Source organism: Prosopis cineraria, unplaced genomic scaffold (assembly GCF_029017545.1).
Source record: "Prosopis cineraria cultivar Desert tree isolate PC_DT_omini unplaced genomic scaffold, ASM2901754v1 PC12, whole genome shotgun sequence".
NCBI classification, from domain to species: domain Eukaryota; kingdom Viridiplantae; phylum Streptophyta; class Magnoliopsida; order Fabales; family Fabaceae; genus Prosopis; species Prosopis cineraria.
In genome coordinates, this window is record NW_026555343.1 from 1831605 (window position 1) to 1854016 (window position 22412).

Sequence of the window (22412 nt, forward strand, 5' to 3'; positions counted from 1 at the left end):
TAGAATAATGCCATACATTTATCACCACCTCTCTTGTCCACCACAATGCTAAACCACCACTCCTTCCCATAAGATCTACATAAAACTCCTCTTCTATCCCACACCTCTTTTTCAACTTACTCAACATCTAGGGCCTTACTATGCATAAGAAAATTGATCCTATATGGGCACATATTGCCTTAAAAAAGAGGGTGCTAAAAGTGTGTATGCTTGTCTTTATTGTGCATCAAGCTATAAAGGAGGTAGGATAAATAGAATGAAACTAGTATGTTATTGGTGTAAGTTGCCAGGTAGTTTTTGGTAAGAAAGTTCCTCATGATGTGCATCATAAGATGGTAGAATCTTTTAAAGGTGGGAGAAAAAGGAAGCTTGATAATAGAAAAGAATAAGAATAAGTACAAGTGGAGATTGAGGATCTTGAAGCTAATGACCTAATTGCTCCTACATACTCCAATTAAGATAGTCCCTGAGAGAAGCTAAGTGCTAATAAGAGGCAAGCTCCTACTACTTCAATTGAGAATTATTTTGCCCTCAGGACAACTGCTTGTTCCTAACCAGGAATCAAGAGTGTATTTGCAGCTAAAGAAAAACAATATAACGCAAAGATGGCCATTGCTGAATAGGCTATCATCAATTGCATTCCATTTAATGCATCATATTACCCTTCCTTTCCAAAAAAACTATAGATGTTACTGCTTCAATTGGGCCAGGGTTTAAAGTCCCTAGCTAATGTTTATGAATTTAAAATCAACTCATTAATAGATTGAAAAAAAATGTCAATTACTTAATGAAAGTCATCGAGCTAAATGGAAAAACATTGAATGTACACTCATGGCTGATGGTTGAACAGATGTGAGGCAACAAATATTGATAAATTTCTTAGTTCATTAAACATATGAAATGGTCTTTGTGAAATCTATTTATGCTTTTCAAAAGTAAAAGATGCTAAGACTTTGTTTTCATTGTTTTGGGAAGTGATTGAGTGGGTTGGTCCTTATGTGGTGACGGAATTGGACCGGTTTGAAGAGATGGCTTGAGAAAACGTCAAAGTACCTTGCTGTCAAAGCTTCCTCTAGATCACCCCAAAAAGCCGCTTGACAACCTCCCAATTAATTGCCTAAAAAAAAAGGTAGCTACTTTCTTTCTTACTGATGTCAATTTTGAATGTACATGCATAATATTGAAATGGAAGGTTAGAAAACCAGGAAGTTTCTTGTGAAACTGCATGGAAGCATGTAAACTTGAAGATAAAACCCAAATCTTGCAGGAAGTTTCTTGTGAAACTGCACGGAAGCATGTAAAATTAAAGATAAAACCCAAGTCTTGCCCATCTAACAGTAACACCATTTGATTGCCTTTGTCATGAAAAGTCAAAATTGAAACCTGAAAGGGATATAATTGATGTCTGTCTTTCTTTTGTTTGTGATGATGTAGCTAGTGCAGGACTAATTCAAAATTTTATAATTAAATCAAATGAATTTCCTACTCAATAAATAAGGGCAAAGAAGATCTATTGCTAAATCAAAACAAATATTTAATTAGAAATAATTTTATTTGAAGTATGATCAGGTATTAAATATATTAGGAGTATCTACTAGTGATAATTCAAGTATAGGTTCACTACATTGAAAGATTAGCAATCCATCCGCTAAACTCAATCCTGTTGATAATAAATACATAATTTAAATGTCACAATAAAATGAGGGATACATCTACCAAAAAGAAAATGAGGGATGGATAGCAACCCCCACGCTGTCCACATGCAAGATATCAATTATATAAACTCGTGTTTCAATCGTTGATCTCGTGTGCGTTAACATGAGAAACACTAGAGTTTTAAGGGTTGACCTTGACCCAGACAAACGCTTCTCATAATGTTCCCAGACTTCCGAAATTCGATCATTAATTTGGTATAAGCCCATCATTTCTAAGATTTGAATCCATGATACAATGACCACCATTCAGTTTAATCGAAAAGTTGTTAGAAATTTTTTGAGAGGACAATGCATGCCAAAAATGTTTTGAATTTTTGAAGGAAAATGTATCTTGATAACTTTTAAGTGTTGATGAAATTTAAAGACTGCAATTGAAACATTCTTCAATAAGTGTATTTAGGTTATTCATCAATGGATCCAATTCCATCATTTCTATCATATATCAAACAATCTTCTTAAAATAGTTATATTTTGATATTTTTATTTTATAAAAATATTGCGATTCTATAACCTTGATAACTTCATCAAAATGTTAATAGTAGTAATCTTATTTTCTTTAAAAAAAATTGTGTTCTTTAGCATTATGTTCATTAAATTTATCTCCTTAATAAACTACAATTTTTCAGTAGCTAGATTTATAACTAGTCATTACAGCTAATCCTAACTACCATACCTTCCTATATATAATTCCAATGAAATATATATTTTCACTTTTATTTTTTTCACATGTATGTGTATAGTGAAAGAAAAACAGTAATGCAAAGTGCAAAATGCGGATATTCATAATAAAAGCATAGGGGCCATTTTCTAGATAACGGTTCCATATATATGAACTTAGAAAATTTTAAATTGATTTGATTATAATAAAATTCAACAATTCCAAGAAGGTAGTCAATAGATAGGGATTTAGTGTTTTTCCTTACAGAAAATTGTGATTTTCTTGATTTGCAATCTCAATCGTTTATTTAAAAATGATTAGTTAACGCGTCATCTTCTTAGTATATTGTATATGATATATATTTAAATTTATATATTAATGTCTAACTTTTATATTGACTATTTTTTGTATTAATATGATTTAAATTTAATAAAAAAATATACTCCTCTTAATGCCTGAACTTGTAAAAAAAAAGGGTAAAAGATCCTGTACGTAATTTCTGGGAAATTAAATCACTATATCCTAGTGCGTCGTTGACTTAGATGTATATGCCGTGAAGTGATATGCTGAGGAGAGAAACATATTCTAGTGAAGAACAAGTCGTTGATTTTCAATATAATCCTCTATATCCAGACTCGAGAAATAACAATGAGACACAAATGATAAACGCGCTTAGAACTTTGACCAAATAGTATTTTAAACACTGCAATAGAATCAAACCTCGTCATAAATATGTAAATGAATTAGACGTACGACATGTATTGCTAAACATTCTAGTTCAGAATGAAAATCATTAATATTGCAGTGTCTAGAGCACAAGCTGTTTTCCGCTACCCTTTCCTTTTAAGTCCTAGTGCCTTCTTCAGCTGGGGTAAGTTAAGATCATCCTTCCAATCAATCACGAGTCTTTAATTTGATCATAACATTCATTAAGTTCTAATTTAAATTCATGCACGTATTCTTGATGCAGCTTTGGTTGTCGGTTATAACGTGGTGGAGTATGCGTGTGTGTCGATCCTGATAACCTTCTACACACAAGAAGCTATGCAAGATCGTCTAGCTGAAGCTGCACTTCTCTTGTGTCTGCAAGAAGGCCTCGCTTCCTTCGCGGCTATAATTCTTGTTCACTTCACTAGGGAAAGATTTGGTCATCGTTTTTTCGCTATTGTCATCTCCACTGGTTCCTATATTGCAGTAAGTCGATCTCCACTGGTTCCTATATTACGTTCTAGTCTTTTTTATCAAGCACTGAAGATGCCGCTATGCTGACTATTTATAACTATATACTTGTTTTGTCAGGGAATAATGGTTTTATGGTCATATGCAAGACAGGAACATCAAGAGAAGAACATGCCTCTTTTCTTAGTGATATCTTTGCTTTTCGCACTAGGAAAGGGAGGAGCACATCCACTTCTCAAGTCATTTCTTGAGCATAATTTATGTGAATGCAACAATATTCGATCACTAAAAGCCCAGAGCAATGAGGCAGAGATAAAAAGAGCAGAAATCTGTAAGAACATATGGGTTCAGAGCTCTTGGATTGTCGGAGCCACCGTAGCTATCTTTGGCTTTATGGAACTCCCATGGGTAAGAGTTTTTCACATCTCAGCTATTGTAATGACATCATCTGGTCTCTTGTTCCTTTTTGGCTCCAACAGTACGGGACATATTGGTCAATCATCAGTTCACAAAGATGCCACCAAAGTCCCAAAACGAGTAATATCCGTGAAGTGGCTTTTGATGTTTAGTTGCATCGCATTCAGCTTAGTATTGGCTACTGGTAATGTTTTCTTTCAAGAACAAGGTACTAAAATGAAGCTTCCCGGAATAAAAAAGGAAGAGGATGTGCGGTTTTCTTTCATGATTGTAATAAAGAGCGCTGTGAATGAAATCACCATACTGATATTTTGGATCTGTGGGGCTAACAAAAAACAAGGGATCACGTTAGTAAGAATTGGTACTGGGATGCTTTGTGCCATTATATGTTGTGTTATAGCTTGGAAAGTGGAGATTGAAAGAAAGAAAGTGGTGAATATTGATAAGGACCCCAGGACAAGTGTGGCATGGTTGTGTCCTCACTATGTTTTATTAGGAATCGTGGAAGGGTTGGCCCAAAGTGGGTTAGAGGAATTGTTGGCAGATGAGGATGAGATCGAGACATTGATGAATCCTGGGAGGCTTTCCAAAGACATGGTTTCATGCTTTGGCAAGATATTGGGGATTCCTTGTATTTTGATTGTGAGGTGGTGGTTCGAGAACTTCAACAAGGATGAAGCTCATTTGGATAGGTACTATGTGATGTTGGCAATATTTACGTTTGTGTTTTTCTGCATTTACCTTTGTGTTGCTTTTGTATATATGAAGCTTGTGCCTGAAGATAAAGAACAGGAAGGTGGTGGCATTGTTGAGGTTGGTAGTGAGTCAACTAGAGTGTAGGAGACTTACTTTTGGCAGCGTGTCAAGTGTAGTGTTTAGTTGTATGTTTAAAATAGAATGCTGTTCATGCTATGCAGATTGTCAATCAGTGTGTGTATCAATAGCATGGATCTTATAAGTATGGGTCGACGTTGAATTATGAGAAAAGTAATTTGAAAAATAAAGTTTAGTGTTTATTATAAGTATAGGAGAAATGGATCTTTTTTTATTTATTCTCTATTTATCTTCACAAATCTCTCCACACATAATTCTCATATTTGATTTGAATACCGAAAGAATACCTACTATGATTATTTAGTGGGGAAATGACAATTAGATATCGATAAGAACATGAATTATAATTAAAGATTCAGAATTTTTAAAATCTCAATAACAGATCATAGTCCTTAATTTATAATAAAATATATTTTATTGATTGATTTGAAATTTACTATTGCATAAACAACTTTTAAAAATGGTTATTTTAGACTTTTTATGTTAGTTATTAGGGAAAAATAAAAAAAGAGAAGTGAAAAGTTAGCTTTTCACATCACAATTATTTAAATTATATGGAAAGCTAACTTTCCACAACAGTTATTACCTGAAAATTAATATCAAAATTTTTTTAACATTAGTTTTCTATATAATCATTGTTAAAAGTTTAATTTTTTTTAAAAAAGTTGTTTAATTTTTTGTACATCCAAAACATAAAACCTGTAAATTGCATAGATTATACAATAATTATAAACAGCCAGCCAGCAAAATCAATGATTATATAACCAATTACAACTATACTAAATATATATTAATAGAATGAACTAAGATAATTTTTGTCCCATATAGCTAATATGTTAATCTACATATATAATTGTTTAACTATTGAAAAACTATAAAATTTTGTTCAATCTCTTTAATTTGAAAAGTACTCTTGGAGAATTGTTGAGTCAAAATAACTTGAACATTGTCAATCTCTTTTTTATTATAGGGCTCTGTATTATCAAAAGTTTAAATAATAAAATTAATCAAAACAATACTTTAAGGAGTTAAATACAAAAATTTAAACTAAAATAAAAAAAATCAAACACTTTATATAATCTTTCAATACTTCCAACTTGAACTATCTCATACATATAGGGAATAACATAATATCCGCATTATGTGCTTCTTGATTGCTTATAGCACTGAAATAAATGAAAATTCAAAGTTTAACCAAACTATGTGAGGGATAATTAAATATGAAAGCTAAATGTTTGTACTTACATTTGGATAAATTCATTCCACTGATAATCTTTGCTTGTGTTCCCTAAACATAAATATATAATATGTCTCAAGCGTACTATTATTAATTGTAAATGAAAAAATATTACAAAAGTATAAATATATCTATAAGTAAAGTTTTATATAGATAAAAACTTACTTGTTGAAAATTCATGTTAACTCCTTACTTGGTGCTCCGCCTCAAGAACAAAACTAATATACTGCACTTTGATTCTAGCAAAGAACACAAAATAATCAATGGTACCTGCAACATATAAAAATTTTGATGAGTATTTAATAACATGAATATGTATATACGCATGCACATGCATGTATGAAAAATACTTGCCCATCAATTAGTGGCATTAGATAACATAGCAATTTTATATTTAATATATTTAATTCATCACATATGTCATCCTCTTATGTACTATGTTGTGAACTTTTTACGTAGCTTCCAAGCACAAAAATCCAAATGTGCTTTGCTTTCTCATTGCACAATAAATATTGTACAGATATCATTGAAATAAGATCAAAATGTTAGTTGTATGAAAATAAAATAAAAAAAATGAAAAAAGTAGATGGAAAAATTATAAGATGCCCAATTTGGCCAATGATATGTCTAACTCCTCAAAATTAAGGAACGCCTTAAGATCTCTTTTGTCAAATCCAAATCATATCCCCTTTCCATAGCCACAACCCCAAATGGTATTTTAATAGTAATGCCTTCTTTCATATCTTTAAAAATTTCATGCAGTTGTGCCAAGCAAAGAAATTTAATACCATTTTTAGGTTCCTATTAAAACATAAAAAGAAAGAGTTATATAAGTAATTAATTAACTCAAAAAAAATAACATAACATTAACTTGTTTTGTACTTTTGGCAATGTCGCATTGATTTCTAACACAAGATTTTTAGGTTATAGAATAAATGAACATTTTGCTTGATCTACTGTTATAACATTAGAGATGAGAAATGGCACGTGTGCATTATTCTTACACTTTTAAACATGTGTAATTGTCACCCTAACTTAGTTAGCTGTAATATTCTAATAATAAATTGTGGACTCAAGTTTGTATATTTGACCTTCAGCAACAACACATTTTTTTGAAATCTCATGTAAAGATAACAAGAGGTTCTATTATCATGATCTAGTACAGGGGGATCAAGATTAATATTACCAGTGCCATTATGCCCGGTGACTTATTAATGACTCCCTATTTTGTATTATAATTGACATGTTTTTAGTTATATTTTGAGAGTCATCAATGAAAAAGAGAAGCATTTTCTTGCATTTATAAAGAAAAATTAATTAAGTGTCTCATATAGATTTATTGTAATATTTTTAAGAAAATTGTTTAAAATGATGGAAATTGAAGCAAGCAACTATTCCACTTATATTTATTAATTGTTTATAGGTAAGGCATGAAAAATTAAAGGAAGAAAGAGAAAGGAGACAAGGAAAAATGTCACAACTACAAAAATGACTTTTTATAGCAGTTAAAAATAACTTTTTACAGTAGTTAAATAGGCGATGTTGTTACAGGGGATATAAAAAGTTTAACTTTCTACATCGATTATACAACCGCCGTAAAAAAATATATATTCTACATCAACTAACTATAACCAATGTAGAAAATGGATTAACGATTTAAAAATTAAAAACTGCAGTACTTTTTATAGCGGTTGTGTTCCAACCGCTGTAGAAAGTTTAATATTTTATACCAGTTTTTACATTAACTGATGTAGAATAGTAATTTTTACACTGGTTATTGTAATAATCACTATAAAAAGTATATTTTATTTTAAAAATAAACGTCCGTATTTTTAAATTTACCCTACTCTGTATACAAAATTCTCTTGCCAAATCAGATAGCACAATTTATTTATAATTTTTAATATAAAATTAAATTAACAACTACCCAAAATTGAAAGTTATCTATAAACTATCTAAAATCTATTGAGCTATTCAAAACTAACCATTGTATCAACAAATATTTTAAAAGTTGTCTACAATAAACAAACTTCTTAAATTGTATGAAACTTTTTACAAAACTCACAAATTCTCCCCAAAATAAGTTGCCCAACATATGCGGATGCCTTCAATTTCAGTTTCAGGGAATGGATTCAAATTGTCAAACATTTAAAATATAATTTGTAAAAGAGGCTTATTATGTACTCTCAAATAACATAATAAAATATAACTTTTAAAAATATATTTACATTTTTTATAAATTTAATCATGCCTAATGTGATAATGTTGAGTATATGTCTCATCACATATAGGCTGCACAAGTTCATCTTCACTGATTGTCTACGACTTTGTATAAGAACAAATCATAAGAAATTAATAAAAAATCTTAGTAATGAAACATATTCATAAAGTATAGCATCACCTTTGGCTCGATCCATGTAGGATCCTTGAGCTCATGTCCATGCTTTTGTAAGACCATATTTTGATATGTTTTTATTGCTCTATGATTAAGATTACTAAGTTAGTAATTGAAATATTCAGTGTAAATTATATTAAATATTTTTGCACAAATATACTTACGAGTCTATCGTCTTCTTCATTTTCTTCTCAAGTTTGTAATGGAGGGAACATAAGAAGATAATAGTATTGCTCTTCATTGAAAGAACAAACAGCTGCCAGTGGTCCCTGCAAAATATGATAAGTTAAAGTAAATCTACATTAAAAACTATTAATTACAAATTAATTCTTACGAGTGCATGTATGGAGCCATAAAAATATCCTTTTTGACTTCACATATTTTTTGTTGGAGATAATGGACCCTTAACTTTAGAGTATTCCCTTTCTCTGTTATGTGATGCGGGCAAAGGAATTCAAACTTATCACCTTTACTTGATGTGATGCACAAATGATAAAGGTACCTATAGCAATGCAATTGTGTTAGATTACTAGACTTGATAATTTAGTTAATTGCATTAAAGAAACACAAACTTACATTATAAATAGTTCAATGTGTGGTGTGGTAAGTTGACTATTTGACAAAAGTCGAAACAAATCTTCCTGTTCAATTGTCACTATCATGTCTTTTTACCCACAACCTCCGGATCCATTTTTTAATCTTTGAGTTTGAATGATAGATCATACACCATTAAAATAATTCATTGTTATGGAGTTAATGAGGGTTCTGAAAGTTTTAGGAGATTCAATGAGGAAGCTATTATACATAATAAAAAAAAAGAAATAGTTAATAAGAAAACATTTTAGGAAAGCTGCCACATAATAAAATTTCATACCACAGCTTGAACCATATTTACAAGTCTCTTAGGCCACAAGATAAAATTGCCAATAGCTTTTACTATAGTCTTTACCTCATTAGTAAGGAATGGAACTAACGCATTTGGCACTTTTAGATCTTCAACCACCACTCTTACTTGATAATCTTGAATTTGCTTATGGTGGATAGTTGACCTCAAGTTGTAAATGCTATTAAAAGCAACCAAGCGTCTATGAGGATCTTCTAGAAACATCTCGCATGGTTCAATAATGTTGTCACCAGAAGGACCTTTTGATACACGCTCAAGAACATTACTCCCTTTTGTGATATAAAATTCAAGAGACGTATGAACTAGTTCAGTAGGCATATCCTATCGTGAGCTTATCATGCTCATCATCTCCTTCATTTGCTCCTTTATTTGTAAAAGCCGGGCTGCGAATGAAGCTTTAAACTCTTCTTTAGTCTGCTGCCTCACAGTGGATATTATTGTTTCAAGCTCTTCTTTAGTCACTACACCTCTTGAGTTAGGGCGTAAAGGTGCTTCAAAGTTGTCTCTTATGCCTATACCACGTCCAACGCCCCTCACATGACCCGAATGCTCTGATTTTTCTGTTGTAACTGTCAAGATATCATTTCTGCCCTTTAGAATGAAATTTTCTTGGGCTTGTTACTCCTTAAGAGTATCCTATAACATACAATTGTATAAGAAAGGGACAGGAAATAATAATTATTTACAATTCTCTCAGTTATCTTGTGCGTCGTCTCGCTTATATAACCTTTTTTGCCTCCTTTTTTGTATTGGTGTCCATATCTCCATTTCTCCTCTCGAGAGATGGGGGATGGTAGAGAAAAGAGTATGGAGGGATTAGACCTAGCTTTTTCTTCTCCCTTCTTATGTTTCTCCACCATCAATATATTATCAGTCCTAACATAACCCTCACGAGACAGTGTGTGGGGGCATTGATTTTATCGAGCAATTTCCTACCCTTTACCTCATTTTTCCTATTAAAAAATGAATTTTAAATTTTAAATTTCATGTTTCTAATTCTAAGACACAAAAGCAAAAGTACCTACATATTGTCTTTATTATAATTGCTTATTGGTGTCATGGCACCACAGAAAGTGTGACATGGCACTAGATGAAAATGCAGAAACCACAGTTTTTTTTAATGTGAAAATACCCTACAAAACTCTTTTTTCTAGATAAGAGGAGCAGTCTTTCAACTACTGTAACTAGAGAAAACCTTAGGAGAGCATGAGGAGATGTCTTGAAGCTTGGGATTAAGAAGAAGTGAAGTAAGTCTTCATTCTACCTCATTTTATCAATATTTTCTCTTATTAAATTTTTAAATTTTAGGTAACTGATAGGCCTATCACTATAAATTATATAATAATTTTTTTAAATTAGCTATGGGGCTAATTTTATTTTTTAATAGCTGAGGGGTATTTATAGAGATAAGTCCGAAGAGGGCCTGTCGTCTTAAATGATTTATGGTGACACTTCCTCCTAGGACCTGTCACCGTAAATCAAAAGCTAAGGGTTTTTTGACCCTCAGCTAAATTTTTAAATTTTAGGTAACTTATGGTGATAGGTCTTCCTTGAACCTGTCGCCATAAGTTATGTAACAATTTTTTTTAATAGTTGAGGGATTTTTCCTTTAGGTAATTTTTTAAAAAAACCCTAAAGTTATGTTAACAGGTCCACCTCAAACATGTGGCCGTAAGCTATGTAACAATTTTTTTTAATAGTTGAGGAATTTACCCCTTTGCTAAAACATATTACATAATTTAATTTGAAAACATTAAAATTATAATTAATAACTTAATTTAATTAGTCAATTTATTAAGTTTTAGTTAGACTAAATTAATTTTTTCTAAATTCACACATAATTAAAAATTAGAACTAATTTATTCAATTGTCACTTAGACATTTATGGCTACAGTTCTTTCTGTGGCCATAAATGCTATATTTTTTAATTTATTTACATATTTGCCGTCAAGTCTAATATTATCATAGTTATTTGATAAGTTGTAGTAATAAATATGTCGTTAAAGCTCGTGTTTGCACTAGTGTGATGAGGAAGGTGCCACTGCCTAGGGCAATGTTGTACATGACAATGCAATGCTTGGGAGCTATATGTGGTGTTGTGATTGTGAAGGGGTTTAAAGCAGGCCATCTTAGACAGATAATTTGCACAATAGTTTGTGTCATGAGGCGTATAGAAGAGTTTGATATCTTGATAGGTCCACAAAAGGTCTTGTGTTATCAAAATCTCATCATAAAAAGGATGGTCATGAACAACTCCTTTATAGTGAGATTTATGACATCCAAAGAGTCTGAGTAAATCCACACTATTTCACTTAAGTGATTTCTACACAGATCAATCCTACATTTAATGATTTGAATTTCAGCAATAGTAATTGGGATGTTGCCTAAGTTATTGTGGAAACCTCTAATCCAATCTCCTCACATTCATGCCTAAATACTCTCAAGCTACTTTACACAGTTTTTGAAGAGCATGAACCTCTTCTTTTATATGACAGTAGTGGATATAGATCCCACTTGAATTGATTTCTTTTTAGCTTTTTTCTTCCTAGCTTACAGCTAGCCGTTTACAATCAATTAAAAAAAAAAAGCAGGCCAGTACGAGATGGTCGGAGGGGGTGCCAACAATCTTGGAGACGGATACTCCATACGCAGTGGCCTTGGTGCCCAAATTGTTGGAACGTTTCTGCTTGTCTATGCTGTCTTCTACGCCAATGATGCCAAACGAAAAGCTCGAGACTCTCACGTCCCTGTAAGCAAAATCTTCTCCTATTAAAAAATGTATGAAATATTTCTTGTGATCCCAAAAAACAACGTGCCAGGAGTGAAGCCATGAGTTAAGTTTTGTGTGAATGATGACTAGGTATTGGCACCACTGGCTATTGGGTTTGTTGTGTTCGTGGTACATTTGGCTACAATTCCTATCACAGGGACTGGGATCTACCCTGCAAGAAGTCTCGGTGTGGCAGTCCTTTACAACAAGGATCGAGTTTGGGACGACTATGTCAAGGACTCAGTTGATGAGCACCGTGGTGTTCAGCACCAAAACACTACCGTTTGACAGTATTTTTTTTTAAAACACAAATTTATTATAATAATAAATAATTATTATAAAATTATTATTTTAATATTTAATAAAGTAATAAATATTAAGATGTTAAAATTGAACCTCAATAGTTTAAATAAAAATTTTGGTCTGAACACTGAGAACTGTACTAAAAAAATAAAAAATAATTTAAATAATTTAAAATAAGAGTTGAGTCTAGCAAAATGAGCCAATTTTTACACTGTAATAAATCAATGTTTGAATTTCTATTAAGAGAAGTACCTACATTTAATACTTAACTATGCCTCAAATGATATTATTTCTCATAAATAAACAACTGTGCAAAATCAATAAAATAAAAAAATATTTTTTTTATAATTTTAATTTTTTTAATACAGTTCTGAACTGTTCAGACCAAAATTTATATATGAATTGTTTAAATTAAATTTTAATGAGTTAATCTGTTTATATTTAATTTTAACATATTAATATTTATTTATTTACTAAATATTAAAATAATAATTTTATAATATTTATTTATTATTAGTATAATAAATTTGTAGTTTAAAAAAGTAAAAAAAAAAAAAAGCACTGCCAAACGACAGTGTTTTGGTGCTGAGCACCACGGTAACCGATTCCTTGAGTCATCACCCTCTTTTCTTCCCTCATTACACCATTCAACTTCAATATATACAATGGATTTGCGTAATATACTCTTTCATTCAATGGCAATTTCACCTGTCAACTTTTTGTCTGCAGTGGATCTTCTGGGTGGGACCCTTTCTTGGGGCAGGTCTTGCAGCTTCATATCATAAGATTGTCAATTTGTCACAAGGGAGCACATTCTGCTCATCACCCAGCAAGGGATTTGGACCGTACAAATTTAATATGGACTGTTTAAATTTAAATATTTTATTTATTTTTTTATTTTTTTAAAATAAAAATTTATAAAATTTTAAATATATATATTTATTATTAACATGTATCATTTATAATTAATCAGACCAGTCTAAATTTAATTTTAATTTTTTATAGTTTTTATAAATTCATGATACGGATTTATTTTGAACTGTTTTGAATCTAATAAGTATAAGAAGTTAAAAATTTTAAATCTAAACAGTACAGACTAAATCAGTATAATCAATTTATAAAAAATTATAAAAAAATTAATAAAAATTATACTCATCTGATTAAGTATAAATGATACATGTTAATAATAAATATATTTATTTAAAATTTTATAAATTTTTATTTTAAAAAAATAAAAAAATAAATAAAATATTTAAATCTAAATTATTCAGATTCGTTCAGGGGATGAGCGCGCATCACCCCTGGTGAGCACCCTTTGTCATGAGGGCTCTGCCCTTCAAGTTTAAGTGACATGCTTTTATAGAATCCCCGCGCGCGCGCGCGCTGTGCTTGCCTGGCGAAATAATAAATGGCTCAATCCATAACATGAAGCCCAAGGCAAACTGAGTTACCTATTATGTCTTGAATTTGTAATTTCATTATCCTCCCCAAAGACATAATTGGGTAATCAAATGCATTAAAATTTAAATCGTCCTTTTCTCTCTCCCCTCCCTCTCCAATTCTGTTTAGTTTATCAATTAGTCTGTTTTGAATTTTACTTGTCAAGACTTACTTATTACAATTGTTTTGGTACAGTACTTATCACAATTTTAAAAAGATGAAGAAAGACAAGACAAGAGAAGGTTAAAAAGAAAAAAGAAAGAATTGTGGAACCTGTGATCTGGCTTCGGAGGGGTTATTGCATCCTTTTTCCAAATAATAAAAACAAATAACGCAGCCTGATTCTATTTTTTGGACTTTGGGATTGGGCCTATTACTCTAGAATTGGACTGGTAAAATGTGTAGTGGGCCTAATTGTTGTCCATGAAGTGTTAAAAAAAGAATGAAATCAACAATCTTGTTAATAAAATTGTTCAATAACAAAATGTTCGTGGGCAGGAAGGAATCTTATATATTTAACAATTATGAAGAAGTTTATGATGTTCGCAAGGTCCCGTTGTCAGGCCTAACAGTTGAATTATCGGGTAGCTTAAGCGTCTAATTTGTCCCACACATGTTGATTAAATTGTCAAATAAGCAAGATATATTTATATACATTCACACACCCCCCAAAAAATTAGTATAAACAGTATATCCGACAGTTCTTAAGAAACCATCCACAGTTCCACCTAATATATTTTTTCCCCAGCCTTTCAAATATCTATTACTTGCATCATGGGGTCACAGAGTTGGTATTCTTGTCTCTTCTTTTTCTATGGCAGATGGAAAAAACAGTATAGTTGAAGTTTAAACAAAAAAATTCTTGTCAAAAGTCCTAATCAGCCACGACAATTATTCTTTAATTTTGTTGTCACTATAAATTTTTAACGATGAGACTTTTTGTTATTATAATGATGGCTAAAGTATATTTTTTTATCCATTAATTTTATACAAGGTTACAATTTGATCCCTTAATATAAAACATCTTTTCAATTCACTAATCCTAATATCATTAATTTTAGATGATTACTTCTTATGTCAATCTTTGTTATTTAAAAAAAATAAATTTAATTTGTCAGCATTTAAAAATATTTTTTAATATTTAAAAGTTAAATGAAGGAATTTTTTGTGAATGAAACTAAAGGCAATATTAAAATTAAAAAATTAAAAAAATATTTTATAAAATTAAAAAATTAAAGTGAAGAATCGTATAAATTTAAAGAATTAAATATATATTTTAGCCTATAATAATTAATCTCAACCATGCCTTACGTTTATCTGGTCTCTTGTAGTAATTCCACGGTCATAAAACGTTATTGTCAAATTTCAAAGATTTTTAACCTTTTTCTTTTTTGACAGATAAATTCCCAAGTATTATTTTTTTTATCAGAAAAATATAGAAAGTACCTTGCCCGACATCACTTCTGCTCGGCTCTGAATTTTATCAGTCCAAAATGATTTGGCTTAAGCCAGCTTCTGAGCATTTTGGTTGAACTCTGATTGTTTGCTAGTAATAGGAAGACATAATTTAATTAGTTTTTATCAAGTTGATACATGAACTATGTCGAATAAATGATATTAATAATATTTAAATAGATCGAGTGCACTACATTATTTATAATATATTCAATTAAAATATTTTAAATAATCTAAATGAAAATTTTGTATGATATTTTTTAAATTAATTTTATTTTTATAACATAATGTACATTTAATTTTTTACCTTTTTTCTTTTTACTATCGTTAATATTAGAATCAATTTACATTTTATGTCATCTAAATGTCATGTTTTTATTACGCAATGTACCCGATCTATCTAAATATTTCTCTTACACACCCGCAAAACTCCCTTCATTTCAAAATAATTGTTTGCTTTAGAATTTTAATTAAGCATTAAATATTTTCATTACATTTAATTTTAGCTCGTCCATAATTGAAAAAAAAAAGATAGTTGAGGTTCAAGTTCTAAAATAATATTTTGGCCAAAAAAAAATTCTATAATATATATAATCATTTTAGTAAAATATCATTGGATTTTGTAACAAGTGAGATGATTTATTTAATAGTTTTTCTTAGTATATAGATACAAGCTTAAACCACAATTGTTTAAAGCAGATTAAGTATTTTAAATTCCAATCCCCTTTCAATTTATGCATAAAAAAATTACACTAATTGACCCTTGACTATTGTATTAAGATTTAAGAGCAGATTCACGCACTTTTTAAAGGGGAACAATTCTTAGAAGGGAAGCCTCTTCCTTTTTTCCCTTGGTTTTCTCTTCACTTCTCTAATACTCACAATTCATATTATTTTATTAAATAATTTTTTAATTATATAATTAATAAGGGGTGAGGATGGAGAAGTGAAGAGAAAAGAAGGAAAAAGAAAAGGACAAGCTCCTTGTGCCCCAACCCCATAGCCATTTCATGTATGTGTGGGGTATTGGGGTTCGTGTGGGACTGTGTGTATACAGGTGAGCGGCCCAAAAAAAAAAAAAAACAAACAGACAGACAGACAGACAAAGAAAAACTAATCCCTTTCCTTCTTACATATACATTTGTGAATAAAGTCCCAATAAAACTCTCTCATATTTTCATGTATGTATAATTCTAATTTCTTATTTATTCATCAACTAAATAAATATAAAATGCATATTATATTGATTTATAAAAATATTTTTAGTATCTATGCAAGATGAATATTATTTTTTATTGATAAACAAGAGTGAAATTTAATATTGATCAGGTATATGTTAGGTTTCTTATTAGATTTTTCAAAAAAAAATTCTTGAATAAATTTTTATTACAAAAATTGAGTAATTAATTTAATAAATTTATTTTTATTATTTAATGTGCATATATTATTGATTAGTCTCGGTTTCAGTACATCAAGCATGCAGTTTTTTTTTTAGTGTTTCTATCACATGCATAAATTAAATATATGACTTAGTTTTAATTTTTTAAAAAAATATGATATAATTTTAAGTTATTCTTATCTTATAATTTTTTCCATTTTGTAAAAATATTTTATTAAATTTTTATTCTAAAAATTTAAAAAGTTAAAGAATAAATTATCAGTATATAAAATAATTTTTATTTAAATTATTTGGCCCTCCCACCTTATCTACCCTGGTTCAAACCCTTGTACCGCATTGCAGTAACACCCAACCATCTTTCCCTTTTTTAAGAACCTACCCATATATAGTCAAGTTAGATTTTAATGAAGTTGAACACATTTTACGAAATTGGCCAATAAAAGGGAAAAATGTTACGTACGAAAGTTCTGTTATGTACGTACAAAAGTTGAACACGTTTACATACTAAAAATTTTCTTGTTAATTCCTCTTGATATTGTTGTTGGTATATTAATGATATTGACACTGAAAATTTTGAAAACTAGAAAAAATTACACTTATACAATAATGATAGTTATTTCTAATTAGACGTGTTTTCTTGCGTGTATCTAGCCATGTAAAGTTTGACAAAATAAATAAATAAATCGTATTATTTATAACTTATTAACAAAAGAATTCTATATAAATTTTATTTTACAGTGTATTTGAACAAATTGTTTGAAACCCTCAATTGCATGTTAGAATAACATCATAAGTCATCAATTTTGGAGGCTAAAATCATGATTTTGTAAAAATATATCTAAACATCTATCATACATGTCAAAATCAATTATAAATTTAAAATCATAATTTATAAAATATATTTTATATGATTTTTGGTAAATTTTTAAGGAGGTATAATTGAAGAGTTGGATTAAAAAGTAAGTAATGATAGCTTATGAAATAATCATAATTTTTGATTCATCATTGATTTTAGCGTGTATAAAAATGTTTAGGTATTTTTAAGGAAATCAGAATTTTTGGTTCATAATTGATTTCAACATGTGTTTGGATTTTAAAAAAAATCATGATTTTAAATTTGTAATTGATTTTGACTTGTTGTAAAGTGTTTAGATATATTCTCGGGAAATTATAATTTTAACTAATTTTCAATTATGCTTAAGATTAATATTATTAATTAATTATACTATAAAACATAATTAATTATATTCAAAATCAATTATATTAATTATTTTTTCATAATCAATTTTTTTAGACGAATATCCAAACAGCCCAAAAATGCTGGTATCTAATTCCCTGCACCCCGGCCTCACATCCAAAAAATAAATAAATAACTTAATTATTTCATTTCCATTTTTGTGCTAGCCTAGCCTATTTATTGAGATTAGAGAGACAAATGAAAATTTCATCAGAGGGAGTGAGAAATAAAAATAAGAACAAAACTGGATAACGAGGAAAACAAAAGGACTAAAGGAGAGATTGATTCTCTAGTGAAGGGATAAACACTTTCAATTCAGCCAAATGTAAAGCATAAGTAAAATGACAAAAGTAATAATATATCCATGTATCTTAATCTTTGTGTGTGTGTGTGTGTCATATTTAATAGCCAGTAACATCAATCACCGAAAATTTCGTAGTTGAGTGAATTGGTAGTACGAAGAAAGCGAGAGACTTCCAGCAGTAATAAATATCAAGTATAAATACAGTTGCAAAACCACATAGTTTAACAAGCGATCATAACCAATACGACTCTTTTCTGAAACTGATCTCTACCATGCATGCATGTTCGAAAGAAATGTGACTAATTAGTTGCTGTAATAATGGCATGCACATGCAATTAGCTGAAGAGAATGAATCAAAACTTTGGCATTCAAAGTATAAACGTGATAAACCGTGTGAGACCACGAACACGCGGAGGCTATTCACGTGGGGATCAATAAATGCCTCAAACTCAGAAGTCCAACCTAATGGGTTAGGCAGTAGGACTACATAGGAGAGAATTTCAGAGCCGTAATATTCAAGTTTGAAACTTGTGTGTGTAAGATTGTTGTAAACGACTAGCTAGTATCTGTTTTGTTTGCATTGTGAAGCAAGGCGGGTGACTCTAATTAATGTTGAAGTCGTCAAGCATCCCAAGTTTGGTGCAAGACGGCCATTTATTATAACAATAACAACCCCACAACATCGTGTGGCCCTCCTCTTACGTCTTATCTGTGTGGCACTGGTACCAGTAATTTGAACTTAGGACTCCAAAAATTTAAGAGCATATTTGAATAATTCTTAAAAATACATTTAAATTATGTTTATGATATAATTTTATCAAATTCAACAAATAGTTACATATTTTAAATAGACTTTGTTAGATATAAACTAAAAACCAACACATACTAACCCATACAGTTTGGTTCTATGACTTGATCAAAAATCTCCTTCCTATTATCCTCTGTTTATTCTGTGTATTTTGATGACATTGGAATTTGTTGGTTTTAACTCCGCCTATGTTTATAGCCGGTCCCAAGCCCGGGTAAAGGAGGAGGGTTGTGTTAGGCCATCAACAGCCAATGTAAAAATTTGTTGAATCTATCATGAACATGGACAATAGACGTTATAATGTTAATGCTAGGTCGTTGCCCGTAAGTAACGCGCTGCATGGCTCGAGTACAGTGATAAGTGAGTTAGAGCCGCTGCATCGGCGCCCGGATGTAGTGTTAAATGAGCAAGGGCTACCGCGTCATTCTGGACGCACGCGGCTAAAGAAGTTAGTCCATAAGAGCAAAATTAGATTTGGTACTTGGAATGTTGGGACATTAAATTGTAAATCTGTAGAGGTTGTAGGGGTTATGATTCAAAGGAAATCAATATCCTTTGCTTGCAAGAAACAAAATGGCGTGGAGAAGAAGCTAAGGATATTCAAGGTTTCAAACTTTGGTATACAGGAAAAGTAAGTGCACGCAATGGAGTAGGCATCATTATAGATAAGGAGTGGAAGAAGAACGTTGTAGAAGTTAGCAGAATTGGAGACAGAATTATTTCTTTAAAAATGATAATTGGACGTGAGACTGTTAATATTGTTAGCGCTTATGCGCCGCAAGTCGGGACAGAAGCCAGTCTTAAGGAATTATTTTGGGAGGATCTGGAGGGGTTGATTCGACACATACCACAGAGTGAAAAGATTTTTATTGGAGGAGACTTTAATGGGCATGTCGGGAGGGAAGCTGGTCAGTATGCGAGGGTGCATGGTGGTTTTGGTTTTGGAGAGCTAAACAATGAAGGGCAAACTCTTCTTGATTTCTCATTGGCGTATGATTTTAAGATTGCCAACACTTGTTTCAAGAAGAGAGATGAGCATCTCATCACCTACAAAAGTGGAGCCTCAAGGTCGCAGATTGATTTTCTTTTGGTTAGGAACACAGATAGAAAACTTTGTAAAAATTGTAAGGTGATCCCTGGAGATGCTGTAACGACACAACATAGGGTCCTAGTCCTTGATGTGTGTATTATGAGTAAAATCCAAAAACGTCGACAAGTAGTAACACCAAGGATTAGGTGGTGGCAATTAAAAGGTGAGAAGCAAGATATTTTCAAGCGAAATCTTTTGGATAAAGGAATTTGGGATTCTCAGGGAAGTGCTAACATCATATGGGAGGATATGGCTAAAAAGATACGGGAGGTTGCAAAAGTAGTTTTGGGAGAATCGAAAGGTCCTGGTCCGAGAGATAAGGAGTCTTGGTGGTGGAATAATAGTGTACAGGACAAAATCAAGTATAAGAAGAACTGTTTTAAAGCCATACATTTGTGTAACAATGAGGAAAATTGGGAGAGGTACCGTATGGCTAAGAAGGAAACTAAGAGAGCTGTGGGTGAAGCTCGTTCTAAAGCTTTTGAAGAATTTTATAAGAACCTTGAGACGAAGGAAGGAGAGCAAAATATTTATAAGATTGCCAAGAGTAGGGAAAGAAAATCAAGAGATCTAGAACAGGTAAGGTGTATTAAGGATGAAGAGGGAAGAATTTTAGTTACAGATGATGAAATTAAAAATAGATGGGAGACTTATTTTTCTAAACTTTTCAATGATGGAGAGGATTCATCTAGTAACTTGGAGGATTTAGTAACTGGTGAAGGAGAACAAAATTTGTCATTCTATCGAAAATACGTGATAAGGAGGTAAAGGAAGCTCTTAAGAAAATGGCAAATGGTAGAGCCAACGGACCTGATTGTATATCTATCGAAGCGTGGAAATGTTTAGGTGAAGAAGGGGTGAGATGGTTAACTAAGTTATTTAATGTGATTTTACGGTCCAAGAAAATGCCTGATGAGTGGAGGAGAAGTACATTAATTCCTATTTATAAAAATAAAGGAGATATTCAGAATTGTACTAACTATAGAGGGATTAAACTCATGAGCCACACAATGAAATTGTGGGAGAAAGTAATTGAGCACAGGTTGAGATTGGAGACAAGTATTTCTGAGAATCAATTTGGTTTTTATGCCAGGTAGATCAACTACAGAGGCGATTTATCTACTAAGGGGATTAATGGAAAAGTATCGTTGTAAAGATAAAGATCTACACATGGTTTTTATTGATTTGGAAAAAGCTTATGACCGTATACCAAGAGAAGTGCTTTGGAAAGCGTTGGAAAAAAGGGAGTACGGATTGCTTATATTAAAGCCATACAAGATATGTATGAGGGGTAAAAACTAGTATAAGAACGCCTAGTGGTCAAACAAAGGATTTTCCTATAAAGATTGGGCTACATCAGGGATCATCTCTGAGTCCTTATTTGTTCAACTTGATTTTAAATGTTTTGACGGAACATATTCAAGAGGAAATCCCGAAATGTATGCTCTTCGCGGATGATATAGTTCTTATAGCAGAGACAAGAGAAGAGGTTAATTGCAAACTTGAGTTATGGAGGAGGACATTGGAGTCGAAAGGTTTTCGTCTGAGTAGAAGTAAGACGGAATATTTATATTGTAAATTTGAAAGTAAAGGACTATTCGAAATAATTTGGAAGTGAAATTGGGAGATCAAATTATACCTCAAGTGGAAAAGTTTAGATATTTGGGAGCCATTATTCAAAATGATGGCGAAATCAGTGGAGATATTTCACATAGAATTCAAGCTGGGTGGTTTAATTGGAGAAAAGCTAAAGGAGTTATTTGTGACCGTAAGGTGCCTAATAAACTTAAAGGAAAGTTTTATCGTACTGCTATCAGACCGGCAATGTTATATAGTAGTGAATGCTGGGCTCTAACGGGACAGCAAGAGCATAAAGTTGGAGTAGCAGAGATGAGAATGTTACGATGGATGTGCGGACATACACGTAAAGATAAAATTCGAAATGAGCACATACGTGAAAAAGTGAGGGTGGCACCTATTGAGGAAAAAATGGTAGAAAATCGGTTGAGATGGTTTGGGCATGTACAAAGAAGACCAAGGGAGGCACCAGTGAGAAGAGTGGAACATATAACTTTGAGTCCGATTAAGAGAGGTAGAGGAAGGCCTAAGAGAACACTCTTGGAAGTTGTTGAACGTGATCTCTTAATTAATAATATTTCTAAAAGCTTATAAATGATAGAGCACAATGGCGTCTTGCAATCCATGTAGCCGACCCCACCTAGTGGGATAAAGGCTTGTTGTTGTTGTTGTTGTTGTTGTTGTATACG

The 22412-nt window shown here is 31.4% G+C and overlaps 2 protein-coding genes across 2 annotated transcripts; both read left to right on the top strand.

Annotated features, from left to right (window-relative positions):
- The first annotated feature begins 3156 nt into the window (after nucleotides 1-3156).
- LOC129288403 (protein NRT1/ PTR FAMILY 5.10-like) lies at nucleotides 3157-4933 on the top strand. The gene is made up of 3 exons (XM_054924949.1): nucleotides 3157-3244; nucleotides 3344-3567; nucleotides 3673-4933. The coding sequence occupies exons 1-3, from the start codon at nucleotides 3157-3159 to the stop codon at nucleotides 4807-4809; spliced, it is 1449 nt and encodes a 482-aa protein (XP_054780924.1). The 3' UTR covers nucleotides 4810-4933.
- Nucleotides 4934-11365: 6432 nt separating this feature from the next.
- Nucleotides 11366-14453, top strand: LOC129288264 (probable aquaporin PIP1-5). The gene is made up of 5 exons (XM_054924771.1): nucleotides 11366-11462; nucleotides 11931-12088; nucleotides 12200-12340; nucleotides 13142-13257; nucleotides 14351-14453. Exons 1-5 carry the CDS (start codon nucleotides 11366-11368, stop codon nucleotides 14451-14453), a joined length of 615 nt encoding a protein of 204 aa, XP_054780746.1.
- Nucleotides 14454-22412: the final 7959 nt, after the last annotated feature.